At 40.4% G+C, this 12925-nt stretch overlaps 2 protein-coding genes across 3 annotated transcripts in view; one reads left to right on the top strand and one right to left on the bottom strand.

The window, feature by feature from the left end:
* The window catches only part of fnbp1l (formin binding protein 1-like), a 51936-nt gene extending 50365 nt beyond the window's left edge, over window positions 1–1571 (top strand). Inside the window, exon 16 of the mRNA XM_083969621.1 lies at window positions 1506–1571. Coding sequence (XP_083825747.1) covers window positions 1506–1513 — 8 coding nt within the window. The 3' untranslated portion in view covers window positions 1514–1571. The remainder of the gene's footprint in view (window positions 1–1505) is intronic.
* Window positions 1572–6753: 5182 nt separating this feature from the next.
* LOC310984418 (breast cancer anti-estrogen resistance protein 3-like) overlaps window positions 6754–12925 on the bottom strand; it is a 54436-nt gene continuing 48264 nt past the window's right edge. For both annotated transcript variants that reach the window (XM_083969616.1, XM_083969617.1), the window contains 5 exons: window positions 11781–11896; window positions 10391–10562; window positions 9886–9997; window positions 8584–8787; window positions 6754–7619 (listed from right to left, as the gene is read on the bottom strand). In XM_083969616.1, coding sequence (XP_083825742.1) covers window positions 7441–7619; window positions 8584–8787; window positions 9886–9997; window positions 10391–10562; window positions 11781–11896 — 783 coding nt within the window. In that variant the 3' untranslated portion in view covers window positions 6754–7440. The remainder of the gene's footprint in view (window positions 7620–8583; window positions 8788–9885; window positions 9998–10390; window positions 10563–11780; window positions 11897–12925) is intronic.

Raw genomic sequence — 12925 nt, 5'->3', positions numbered from 1 at the left:
CTAAAGTTGCTTGTATTGTTTTTCCAACACAGTGTAGATGAAGCTCCGTCCACTCCAGTATGGGCTGTGGTCATTGTGGGCGTGGCTTAACCTACATTATAGCGAGAAAACATGGACACTGTGTTTATCAGTGCAGATAATTGATCAGGTTTTGGATCAACAGGCAAAACTTGTTAACAGGATCAATACATTGTTGGTTTTGATCTTTTTTTTTTTTTTTTTTAACCGTTTAAAGCCTGATGTGAAACGGCTGTAGAAATGAGGAAGTGACGACGTCCAGTGTGAAAACAGTTTCAGTTCAGCTGATGGAAAAATATTTCACAGACTCGTTCTCATGTCACTGACAGATTATGTATTTTATGTTAACATGCAGTCGTCCTGATAGTTGTTGAGTCACTGGTTTAGTGTAAAGCCGTTGTTGTTGTGTAGTTGGAGTTTCCACTGACGTCCGTGTGATGGTGTAAAGATGGCGCACTGTGGTCACGTGTGAAGGCCGACGCCTCCAGTACAAACGAGGGCGGAGCATCATGATCACACTGAACACTAAGTGACTGTACAGAGAAGAACAACAGCAGCCGCTTATCATTTATTACATGTTACTGTCACGCTATCAGTTCGTTCACAATAAAAGCGCAGGTTTCTGCTGCCTCACAGCTCGGAAGAGTCAAAACTGAACGCGACGTTTCAGTTTCGCTTCATTCACAACGTTTCATACACATCCAGTCTAAACAGAATCAATCACTGGTAACACTTGATAATAACTACACACTGTTAAGCATTATTAAATACTTAATTTATCATGTTTAAAGCCTACATTGATACTAAAGTAGTATGGAATTTATAAACAGTTGGAAACTCATTGTTTGTGCAAGTGCAGCGTAAATTTACATCAGAATAATTTGATTATTTACTTCCTCTTTCTAAATGGTTTATGAACAACTGACAGCCAATAAATAACTGGTTTGTAATTAATATAATACTTGATTATGAATGCTGAATACATCATTTATTAACAATTAAAACAGTCATTAAACACATTTTAAATGACAAATTAAGTACTTAATTGTTACCTAATACATAACAGTGTGTAGTTAGTATAAATTGTATCGGTCACCTTGTTAAACATTTATTAGCAGCATATAAACAGTTAATAAATGGTTTATTACAGTATAATATCTTAGTAAGCAGGTAAACAGTCGTAGAGGCTGCTGTCACATCAAATCAAACTTTAATTTATCTGCTCACAGCTAGATTATAACATTGTTTTAATGTTAATATGCTGCTAATAAATGATATACGTTGATATATGATGCTACGGTGAGATGGAGGATTGTCAGGACAGTCGTTTCCTTTTAGTTTTTTATTCTGTCACTCATCAACATCAGTTTTTTTTCTTTTTTGATTCTTGTTTTTTGTGTAATTAGTTTTGTTTTGTTTTTTTCTTTTTGAGCGTGCACCTTGCGTGTGCGTTTCAGTAACTCTCTCTCTCCTCTATGTGACTGCAGGTTCCTGAGGGCTGCAGGGTGGCCAGGCGATTTGATTGGCTGGTGGAGGGCTCTCGCTGATTGCTGATTATTGCTGGTGGTGGTGGTGGTGGGAGTGGGAGTGGGTGTGGGTGGGGGTGGGGGCGCTAGAGAAAGAGAGAGAACTAAAGGGGAGGAAAGAGAGAAAGAGGGAAAGAAGAGGTGAAGTGGGCTGGGAGGCAGGTTTGCATGTCTGCATGCTCACATATCCATAAACAGCAAAGCATTGTGGGATAGCAGAGGAAAAAGAAGAAGGGATGTGTCCACAGGAGACGTCCCACCTCCACCTGAAGCTTCAAAGCAGCAGAACGTGAAAGTGAAAAGAAACTTTTTAGAGCAGGAAGTGACGAACTTGAGCTGAACAAACACTCAGCTGCCACTTTTATTAGGGACGCCTGCTCTAAACTAAAAACAACAAGTCCCTCCCTTCACGATCACTTCACTTTCCTACGGCGACTCTGAGACGTTTGACGCTCTGCAGCTTAACAAAACAGATGCAAATGAACAAATGTGCTTCAAATTCAGTCTGGCAGCAGGAAGTGTTTCCGTGCTCGGACACACTTGTTAATGTCAAACTGATGAAGATGTTCTCTGATCCTACAGCTTGCATGTGTTTTCTTAAGTTGCAGTGCGTTGAGCCTTCAGGGCCACCGTACTCGCTGCTGCTGCTGCTGCTAAACCTGCACCGGCCTGAGGAGGCGGGACGTCTCTGGTGGCTGCGTCTCACACAGAGGAGTCGTTCAAGATCCAATCAGAGCAGGAACGATGTTGGACCAGGTAGACTCAGTCTTTTCTCTGCAGGAGCTGACTCAAGTGTTAAAAGTCGTATTGAAGCTCATTATTAAAAAAAACAAGCTCCACTATCGGTCATAGGATGTTTCAATTATTTAGTTGAAACACCAAGTAAGTGAAGCTTGTGATGAGCCTTTAATGTCAGATAGTTAGTTAGTGAAAGTTGTGGGTTGGAGGATTTCTCACTCCTCACTCTTCATAAACTATTTCAACTATTTCTCATTTTTCCTCCTGAATCTGACATGAAAGAACCTCGAGTTCGGCTCCTGTGAGAGAAAAACGTAAAGTCCAGATTCAGAAGATTATCAGGGTGTGTTAACTCTCAGGCTCAGGTTTTGCTTTGACAGTATTTGCTGCCACTAACACTCTGACTCACTCCCATCGTCCTCCTCCTCCTCCTCATCATCGTCGTCGTTATTATAATTATTATTATAATCATCGTTATCATCATCATCATCATCTGTGTTCTGTTGGTGATGTCTGCCTGCCTGAGCCACTCTGCTCCTCATGCCTGCCCTCACCCTCTCACACAGTCGCATGTTTTTAACGCGTTCGTATCGTTTCCCAGACTCGACCTGGTGACTTTGTAAATGTGTGTGTGTGTGTGTGTGTGTGTGTGTGTGTGTGTGTGCATCATCGGCTGTATGTTGTGTGTTGACTGCTGCATCAGCATGTGTATGGTTTTTTTTTTTTTTTTTTGTTATTGAATGTTTCCCAAACAGCAGCTGGGTTAAACCCATGAGGCAGATAGCAGGACTATCAGGTGAAAGCAGGTGAACTCTCCTCTCCTCCCCTCGTCCTCCTTTCTTTCTTTCTCTCCTCCCCCCTCCTCTCCTCTCTTCCTCTTCCTCTTCTCTCCTTTGGTTGTAATTCCACCAGTCGACCAGCAGGTGGCGGCCGCTCCTCACTCAGCTCAAGCTGGACTGAGCCTCTTTTCATCAACATCAGACTCTGGTGCCACTGTGGTCGGACTCTCTGCCTTAAAACTTCATGTTTAATTACCATGGAGGGATTTATTTTATTTTATTTTTTATTTTTTTAAACGTCCCTTCAGCCTCACTACATCTCCCATCAGCCACTGGGGCTCAATCCCCCCCACCCCCGCCTCACATCAGTGGAGGACTCAACATCTCCATGATAAAAAGTTTTTCCCATTTTAATCAGTTGTATTAGTGAATGTGACGACACGTGCGCATGTATCAACAACATTACATGCGTGACGTCAAGTTTTTTTTGTTTTTTTTTATTACCATTGAATGATTTGTACATATTAACATCTCTTACGTCATGCTGAATGTGTTTCCATGGTGACTGTTTCTAGGTTTGTCTGATTGACGCTCCTCATGAGAGACAACAAGGTTTGAATTGAACCGATGCACTTTGCCCTTAAGTACTATACAGCATTTGAATCTGACTTAAATGAACAAGTGAATAAATGAGTGAACGAGTTTGACTGAAGGTCTGTGTTGTTGCTAAGAGACGTGTGATCTTTATGATGAATGACCACTGTGTAAACGAAGACAGCTCCACTAGTTTTCTCCTCTTCAGTGCTTTTATTCTCTTTTTTTTTTTTTTTTTACTTGCTGAGCAACGACTGATTATTTCTTTTGCATGATTTTCTTTCTACTGTAGATTCTCTCCGGGCGACTTTATTTTCTAACCACTCGCTGTATCTGGTCACAAGTTAACAAAAACACACAACTCATGCAAAGTCTCACTTCCCCTTTGATGCTATTTAACAAAAGTAAAAAAAAAACATCTGGTTGATCAGAGCTGCAGGGAGCCGCCGCGCCTCGGCTGCTCTGATCCGTGTTTCCTCCATGAAGCTGTGAAATGTACTGAACGATGCTGTAGATGTTGTTACTTGAATTCTCCTAAGTTACCCCCTCCTCTGGTCACACAGCTTCACTTTTCCACATCTTAAAGGGTGAATTCAGTCAAAATAGAAGCAGCAAGAGGCCGAGACGTTGACACGCTCAGGCCCTGATAACTCACTGCACCGTGCTCAGTAAAAGACGATATTATTTCACAGCTGTTTCCACTGGTGGAGCAGGACGTAAACCTGATGAGTGCACTGTAGTTTTGAGTGTGTGTATAAAATAAAATAAAAAAAATTGGAGGATTGTCCCTCAAACACTTCCCCTTTTTTGGGATTTAAGATGTTTGGGATGCAAAAATGCGGATGCCTTGTAAACAAAATACAAACATCAATCAACGCTTTTTTTGATTCATGTACATATCTGATGTCACGTCAGGCTCCAAGTAACGATTATTTATTATTAACCACTTGATTAATTGTTGTCATTGTCTATACGTCAGAAACATTGTGGAAAAAAAGAAATTGTAATTTCCCTGAGCTGGAGGTGACGTCTTGTTCTGTCCGATCTTAAAAACCCAAAGATTTTCAGTTTACCTTCGTATACATATATAACAAATAAAAAACATATAGGCTAAACATTGAACCAGCAGATGTTGTCTATACTGTAATACAACAAATCAGTTGCCTACTAATGTTCTGACGATCGACTAATCGATTAATCGACTGATCGTTTCAGCTTTCATTGATGTTTTTTTTTTGTCCAAACAAGCAGATTCCTTGAAACTGAAAAGTTTTTTTTTTTTTCGGAGCTAAATCGTTTTTTTTTTTGTTTTTTTTTGTTTCACTCATAATGCAGTCACACTGTTAAGTTGTGTTAAAAACAATTAGAGCTACAACTATTTATTTTTCATTATTGAATTATTACTATAAGTCTATAAAATAACAAATAAAACCTATAAGAGCCCAGGGCCACGTCTTCCACTTAATAACTATGTTCAATAAAGAGTAAAAAAAAAACCCAAAGACATTTAGTCAACGCTGACATGAAGAGAGAAAAACATTTTTTGCATTTGAAGAAGCTGCAACAAGTGAATGTTCGACCTTCTTTTGCCTGATTGATAATTAACTTATTGACAGAAAGTGATCAAACTGAGATTGATTGTTTCCCTGCTTATTATTGTGACGTGAGGATGAAACCTGCATCTGTCCCACGTTGAATATAAACGAGTGTTTATGTTGCTGTTTGCAGAGTTAAAAAAAAAAAAAAACCGCAGTGCATCATGGGAACTGTTAAAGAGACAGTGCGCTCTAAATTTAACCTTTGACTTTCTGGTGGAGTGTACTGTCCCTTTAAATAAACCAAAAGTCCTGTTAATAATATTTTCTACCATTAATATACCTGTAGAAACTGTGAGCTGCGCTGTGTAATTGCCACTGTGCTGTAATCCTGAATATTATTATTATTATGCAAAAAAATATAATAACAAATCAGCTTTGAGATGCTACGTATGATTAAAAAAATGCAGCTAATTCATGTACAAACATCCAGCAAAAAACAAACATCTTCTTTACATTCCTCCTCTTTTTTAAACTCTGATCATCGTCACGTGTGTGTTTCTGTGGAAACTTCGTAACCGCAACGACGACCACCGACACTCGACACACCGTCTTTGTTTTCCAGCAGCAGGTTCAAAGGTGCTTTCAGCAGGACATGAACATGTCAAACCCATGTAAATCTGTGTGTTTTTTACCATGTTGTATATGTTTTAATAACCAATGGCAGTACTTCTTTACATATTGTTGTGCACATCTTTTTACTTTGAATGTTGTCAAGACACTTTGTGAACAAAATGCTTTTTATTTCTTCCTCCTCCTCCTCTTCTTCTTCCAAGATATTGTTCTAATAAAATAAGCAGCAATGAAAAAATGATGTGTTTTCGTGGTGTTTCATCAACAGAAATGAGTTTTTACTGCTAAATTGCATCAGAAATAAATGGTTGATAAAAAGGTTCAATAATCAAAACATCACACAAGTCGACCTCCTCAGATCATACACTGTATTTATTAAATCTTACCACCGTAGTTCATAATAATATAAACATTAAAATTCATCAACATCTTTTTTACAGTCAGTCTTCTACAGAAAATATGTACAGTCTATTATTAACATGCTGATGCTTTAAATATGTACAGTCTCACATGTTAACATACTTTTAATTAGCTTTTTTTTTTTTTTTACGGTTTTATGCACAAATTCATATTTTTATATTCGTCAGATTTTATTTTGTTTCTGTACAAAACCAGACATGTGCAGTAAAATGTATCTGTCATCTCTCTTCTCTTCAGAGAAACTTTATGATGATAAATATTCATTGATCATTTATTCACTTGTTAAACCAGCAACAAACTGATCAGGTTGTTTTTGTATCTAAAGTCACACAGAGTCAGATGTTTGTGTAAATGCTTGTTAAATACATTTAACATCCACAACAACAGTTTGTCAGTATATTTCATTTTTAAACACTTCAATTATCTCATTTTTACTTTAAATTTTTTGACGTCTTTCAATGAACTCGTCTCTCGATGGAGCATCTCGTCACAGGATGTTGTCTCTGTGTGCCTCAAGTTGTCGTTATTGAACAAATAAATTCTCAATTAACCCGAAACGTGAGTAAATAAATCAATCGGCCTAATCAGGAAGAAAAGCAAATATGTTTCTGCACATTTCTACTTTAACCTTTGGATATTTGAGTGAATTAACTGCAGCTGCTTCGTCTCCTCATCGACAAAATGAAAATGAGTCCATCAGAACTGATACAGTAGGTGATAAAACAATATGACTCCCTCTGAATGAATGTAAAAACCTAAAAGCTTCATGAGAATGATTTGTGGCGTATGAAGTGATATTTGTGATTTGTGATATTTAATCAAAGATGAAACACAATGAGAAGAGACAGAACATGTGAACTTTGAGCCTGGTATCAAGACTTTAGAAACTTTTAAACCTTTAAACTTTTGTCACGGTCGTTTGACAAAAACAAAAACCCACCTGAAGTTTCCCCACAGGAGAGACCGAGGACTTTAAAGGTCACATGATGTGAAAAGAGAAACGTGAGGAACCACGGTGGCGTCTGATTGGCTCTTCTCTTCTGCACCGATACATGAGTTAGTTACTCACAGTGCTGAGTTCAGGGGCATCTGGGAAACTACAGCTTCAGCTTCAAAGTGGTGAACTTTCCCCAGTAGTGGCAGCAGCTTCCTGATCCTCCTCCTGACATAGTTTTTTTTTATTTTATTTTTTTCGAGTCAGATCGAAGTCTGTGTTTTGGGAGGTGGCTCCAGTTTCCGTGACAACGCAGTGAGGATGAGGTTGAATTTGCTGTAGCGATCCGATTGGTTGACCGAAGCTCCACGACTTCCCCACAGCAGCCGCAGCTGGAAGTCTGTTTTGAACACCTCCAGCAGGTCCTCGTCCACCTGAAACCCTGGACACAAACAGACACACACACACACACATAGGTCAATGTTATGATGCTAAAACATTTTTCCCCCATTTATTTATGTGTTGTTAACATTACCACTACTACTATTTTTACTATTTTCATTTCATTTCATTTGATTTATTTTATTGTATTTTCTCTACCTCGCACAAGGTATATTAAAGGGATAAATCAACATTCTGGCAAATTGGCCCATTGCCATAATTTCTATATTCTTAGCAGTAGGTTAGATTTTTAGAACGGCGGAGCAGAGCCGTGAGCTGCTTAGAGCTACGCTACGGAGGCTCATGGGATTCCTTGGTTTCCCTCATCAAACTCATCAAATACACAATCCAACAACTCCAAAACGCTTCCATGGACAAGTTGTGACCTGCACATTCACCACGCTATGAGATAATAACAGAATGTTACGAGACAGAGTTGTTTTAGAGGTAAATTCATGCAAAACCACTGATGCACGTTCCCGTCGAGGGCAGTTTTTCATCAAGAAGTCTCTGCATTTACCTCTAAAACAACTCTCAAACAACATCTCATAACGTTCTGTTTTTATCTCATAGCGTGGTGAATGTGCAGGTCACAACTTGTCCACCAGAGCGTTTTGGAGTTGTTGGATTGTGTATTTGATGAGTTTGATGAGGGAAACCAAGAAATCCCATTAGCCTCCGTAGCGTAGCTCTGAGCAGCTCGCGCCTCTGCTCTGCCGTTCTAAAAACAGCTTGCACCGATAATTAAAGGTAACAAACCTACTGCTATGACTATAGGGATTATGGCAATGGGCCAATTTGCCAAAAGGTTGAACTATCTCTTTTCTTTACTTGTTTAAATTATTTGTTAGGTCAAGGTGAGGTCATTCTATAAGCCTTTTGGGTTTCCGACCACACCTGCACATTTCACTGTTTCTCTAACGCTCTAAAGCAGCAGCTGCATCGTCTTGTGTTGCCGTTCTCACCTTGTAAGACCTTCTGCGCGCTGCTTGTGTAGCTCGGTGCGTCGTGTGCGACCTGCCGCGCCGCCTCCAGGTGCCGCAGCATGATGTCACAGCCGTGGTCGCTGGTCTCCCAGAGCTCCGCCCCCTCAGGTGTGACCGTCGGGCGCTCCATCAGGGTGAGGAGCGGCAGCAGGAGGGGCACGCAGACCACCGGAGGAGAGGAGGCTGCAGGAAGAGGAGGAAGAGAAAGTTTTGTTTTTAATTACAGTGTAGAAAATGTTTAATCTTCTGTTTAATTGACAGGCCGCTGCTGTGAGAGTGAAACTCGCTGTAAAGCTCCTTAAAGCTGCAGATTCAGGTGAGTTCACGCTGTCGTGTGATGTTGTCATAAAAACAGTGATTAACGCTGCTTCAGAGGATCAGTGTGGGTTTCTCAAACTGTTTATGAGGGAGGTTTGTATCCACGTGAATGAGTTCATTGTGTAACTGGTTCAGAGGGGAGAGGCTTGAGAAAAACTTGATGCTTCATAACCTCAGGAGATACAGTGTGACCTCTACGGACACATGAGTCTGAACCCACATGGATTCAACACCTGGTTTTCTACTTTTCTGTCTTTTGGTTGTTTAAAAATATATTTTTTAACACTGAATTTAGAGTTGATTTTGTTGATTTGGTGTTTTTCTTTTCGTAAAGAAGCTCTTCCAGCCTCCATGAAAATGGATTGACCCTCCTGTTGAACTCCTGGGTCAAGGAAGGAAGGACGAAGGGAAAGAAGGAAGGAAGAAAGGAAGGACAAAGGGAAAGATAGAAGAAAGGAAGGACAAAGGGAAAGATAGAAGGAGAGAGGGAACAGATTGGGTCAATTGGGTCAAAAAGGAAGGAAGAAGCAAGGACAAAGGGAAAGAAGGAAGGAAGGGGAAAAGGAAGGAAAGAAAGATGGAGGGAGGGAACAGATTCGTTCAAGGAAGGCAGAAGGGAAAGAAGGGACAAAAGAAGGAAGGGAAAAAGGAAGGAGAGAAAGATGGAAGGAGGAAACAGATCAGGTCAATTGGATCCAAAGAGGAAGGAAGAAGAAGTAAGGATGAAGGGAAGGAAGGAAGGAAGGGAGGAAGGAAAGAAGGAAGGGAAAAAGGATTGTGGAAAGAAGGAAGGGAAAAGGGAAGGAAAGAAGGAAGGATGGAGGAAGGGAACAGATTGGGTCAATTTGACCCAGAATGACAGCAGGAGGGTTTTAATAGACTGATGTGATCTGTGTGTGTGTGTGTGTGTGTGTGTGTGTGTGTGTGTGTGTGTGTGTGTGTGTGTGTGTGTGTGTTGGTTACCTGTGCCCTCATACAGATTCTTGTAGAAAGGTTTGAGTGTTTTCTCGTAGCTGATGGCCGTCTGTGTGTAGTTCCTCCGAAGAGTCGTCCATGTTTCCTCCAGACGGCTGATCTGCACACACATTGACAAACGTCAATAGATCTGTGTGTGTGTGTGTGTGTGTGTGTGTGCGTGTGTGTGTGTGTCTGTGTGTCTGTGTGTGTGTGTGTGTGTGTGTGTGTGCGTGTGTGTGTGTGTGCACTTGTATTTGCTCATGTGGTCACATTATGGTAATTAAATTTTAGTCTGTAAACTTGGTGCAATGCAAGATTAAATTCATGGTTATGTTAAGTTAAGACTTAATGGAAATCAGTCAGAAACAACACAACAGAGTGTGTGTGTGTGTGTGTGTGTGAGTGTGTGTGTGTGAGTGTGTGTGTGTGTGTGTGTGTGTGTGTGTGTGTGTGTGTGTGTGTGTGTGTGTGTGTGTGTGTGTGTGTGTGTGTGTGTGTGTGTGTGTGTTACCTGTGGGAGGTCCAGAGCTTTCATCAGGGCGGTGAAAGCGAACAGGTCGCCCAGCGTGTCCTTCAGCTCCACTGCGACCAGGATGATGCGATTTAACGTGGACGCCCGCTCATCCACGCTGCCCGTACATCCCAGAATATCCACGGCAACACCTATCGCCATGGTGTGGTGTCTAGGAGAGGAGGGAGAGGAGGATTATCAATACAGTGATTTAACAGCTTATTTTCATCAGACTGGACTGAACAATGACTCAGCACCTGAGTCACTGTTGGTTGTTTTAGTGCAGGCTGCTGTGTCAAAACCAGTCAAAACCAGTTTCAAACCTTCTCGGCTTGTGACCCCTTACAGTAAACGATAAGCTCCGACTGACCAGACGATCAATTTAATCGATCGGTTTAATCTCATTCCATCTGTCTAAAGCATCATACATGGCCATGTCAACATCAAACAGCTGTACCTTTAAAGGGATAGTTCAAAAATGTTTGGCAAATTTGGCCATTGCCATAATCCTTATAGTTTTAGGAGTAGGTTTGTTACCTTTAATTGTCGGTGCAAGCTATTTTTAGAACGGCGGAGCAGAGCCGTGAGCTGTTCAGAGCTACGCTACGGAGGCTAATGGGATTTCTTGGTTTCCCTCATCAAACTCATCAAATACACAATCCAACAACTCCAAAACGCTCTGGTGGACAAGTTGTGACCTGCACATTCACCACACTATGAGATAAAAATGGAGCATCACGAGACAGAGTTGTTTTCGAGGTAAATGCAGAGACTGCTTGCTGAAAAACTGCCCCTGAAGGCAACGCGCATCAGCGGTTTTGCATGAATTTGCCTCTAAAACAACATAGGGATTATGGCAATGGGCCAATTTGCCAAAATGTTGAACTATCCCTTTAAAGGTGCATGTAGTTAACTCCATAAGAATAGTAAACATTGAATATACAATTTTCATTTCTATCATTTAATCAAAGATGTTATTTGCATATTTAAGAATGAAAAGTTTTCTTTCTTGTTGCTATGGCAGCAGAAGAGTATTTCTGTAAATGTCCTTTAATGTTGACACGGTGGCCCCAACATGTCATGTCTTGTATGTTTATGTTTGTTTCTATGCACAATTGGAAAGGTAAAGACAATAATTTGTGGGTATTTCAGGTGTCACATGCTCAGGACGAGCTAGGCTAACAGTTTCCCTTTGTTTCCATTCTTTATGCTAAGCTAATTACCTGCAGACTTGTAGCTTTGTATTGTAGCTTCATATTTACCATACAGGTGTTTGTGTGAGTGATTAACCACATAGAGCATCAAGGAAGTTATAATTCATCCTGCCATGCACCAACACCTTCTGTGTGTGTATGTGTGTATGTATATGTGTGTGTGTGTGTGTGTGTACCTTTCCATTAGGTCCAGTCTCAGCTGTCGACCGTGCGGCAGAGTCACCAGCTCCAGACCCGAGGACACGCCCATCTGACCTTTGAGATCTGGAGTCACTCCGAGTATCCGCGCAACCTGGTGAGCAACAACAGTTTTACAGGGAGCTGCCAATTAACATCCGCTCCTGTGTGTGTGTGTGTGTGTGTGTGTGTGTGTTTGATAGGTTGTTTGGTTGCAGGTTGTTTTCTCTGAGTGTTTCTCCTGCGTCATGAGGATCATTTTATTGCAGCAGTAACATCAGCTGCAGGATAGAAATCTAATTTTCAGCCTCATACACACACAGACAGAGTGAGTGTGTGTGTGGTAGCAGCAGTAAACATGTTTACCTCAAAATTGCACACGTGTGTAAATCTGTGTGAGTTGAATGTTCTCTGCACCTGTTCTAAAATCAAAATCTAGTTTTAATGAGGAGCCTTTTCAAGTTGTAACTAAACGAATTAAATGATTATTAAATAATTTAGAAATGCTTTATAAAACTGTTACAAGCAGTTAATAAGAGCCTCTCTTGGGTGCCAGGTTGTGAAAACCCCTCTTCAGCTGTTGGATCATTAATATTTTTGAATAATTGATCAGCTCTACTCTGTGTGAAGAGATTCTGGACTGAAATCCACTCATTAAGAAGTTCCTGTGAGCTACAACTGCAGAGCTGATTGATGATGAGGAAGTGAGATTATTCATGAATGAGTGCCAACATTTATCAGTGCAAAAGAAAACACACCCTCTTCTTATTAATCGCTGATAACCGATCTACTGTATAAAGCCTTAGTAAATTATACATTAACTATTAGAGAGCTATTGGTTTTTAATCTGTGCTGGTGATTAGGACTGTTACTTATCTACATAAATATACACCCACACACTAACATAATATGTATATACAGTAATACAATTGTGTGACACTGGAAATCCGTGAGTTGTATAAAGTTACATAAATACAAAAATACATAAAATCTATATTTTAGAAAATATTCAGAGCCAATGTTTTTAAAGAGCAGTTAATGATACAATTAGTAAGTCACACTTAAAGGGATAGTTCAACATTTTGGCAAATTGGCCCATTGTCATAATCCCTATAGTCATAGCAGTGGGTTCGTTACCTTTGTC

Source organism: Trachurus trachurus (genome assembly GCF_905171665.1).
Source record: "Trachurus trachurus genome assembly, chromosome: 4".
NCBI classification, from domain to species: domain Eukaryota; kingdom Metazoa; phylum Chordata; class Actinopteri; order Carangiformes; family Carangidae; genus Trachurus; species Trachurus trachurus.
Note: the sequence above shows the minus strand (reverse complement) of the source record. Positions and strands in the feature narration are given on the sequence as shown.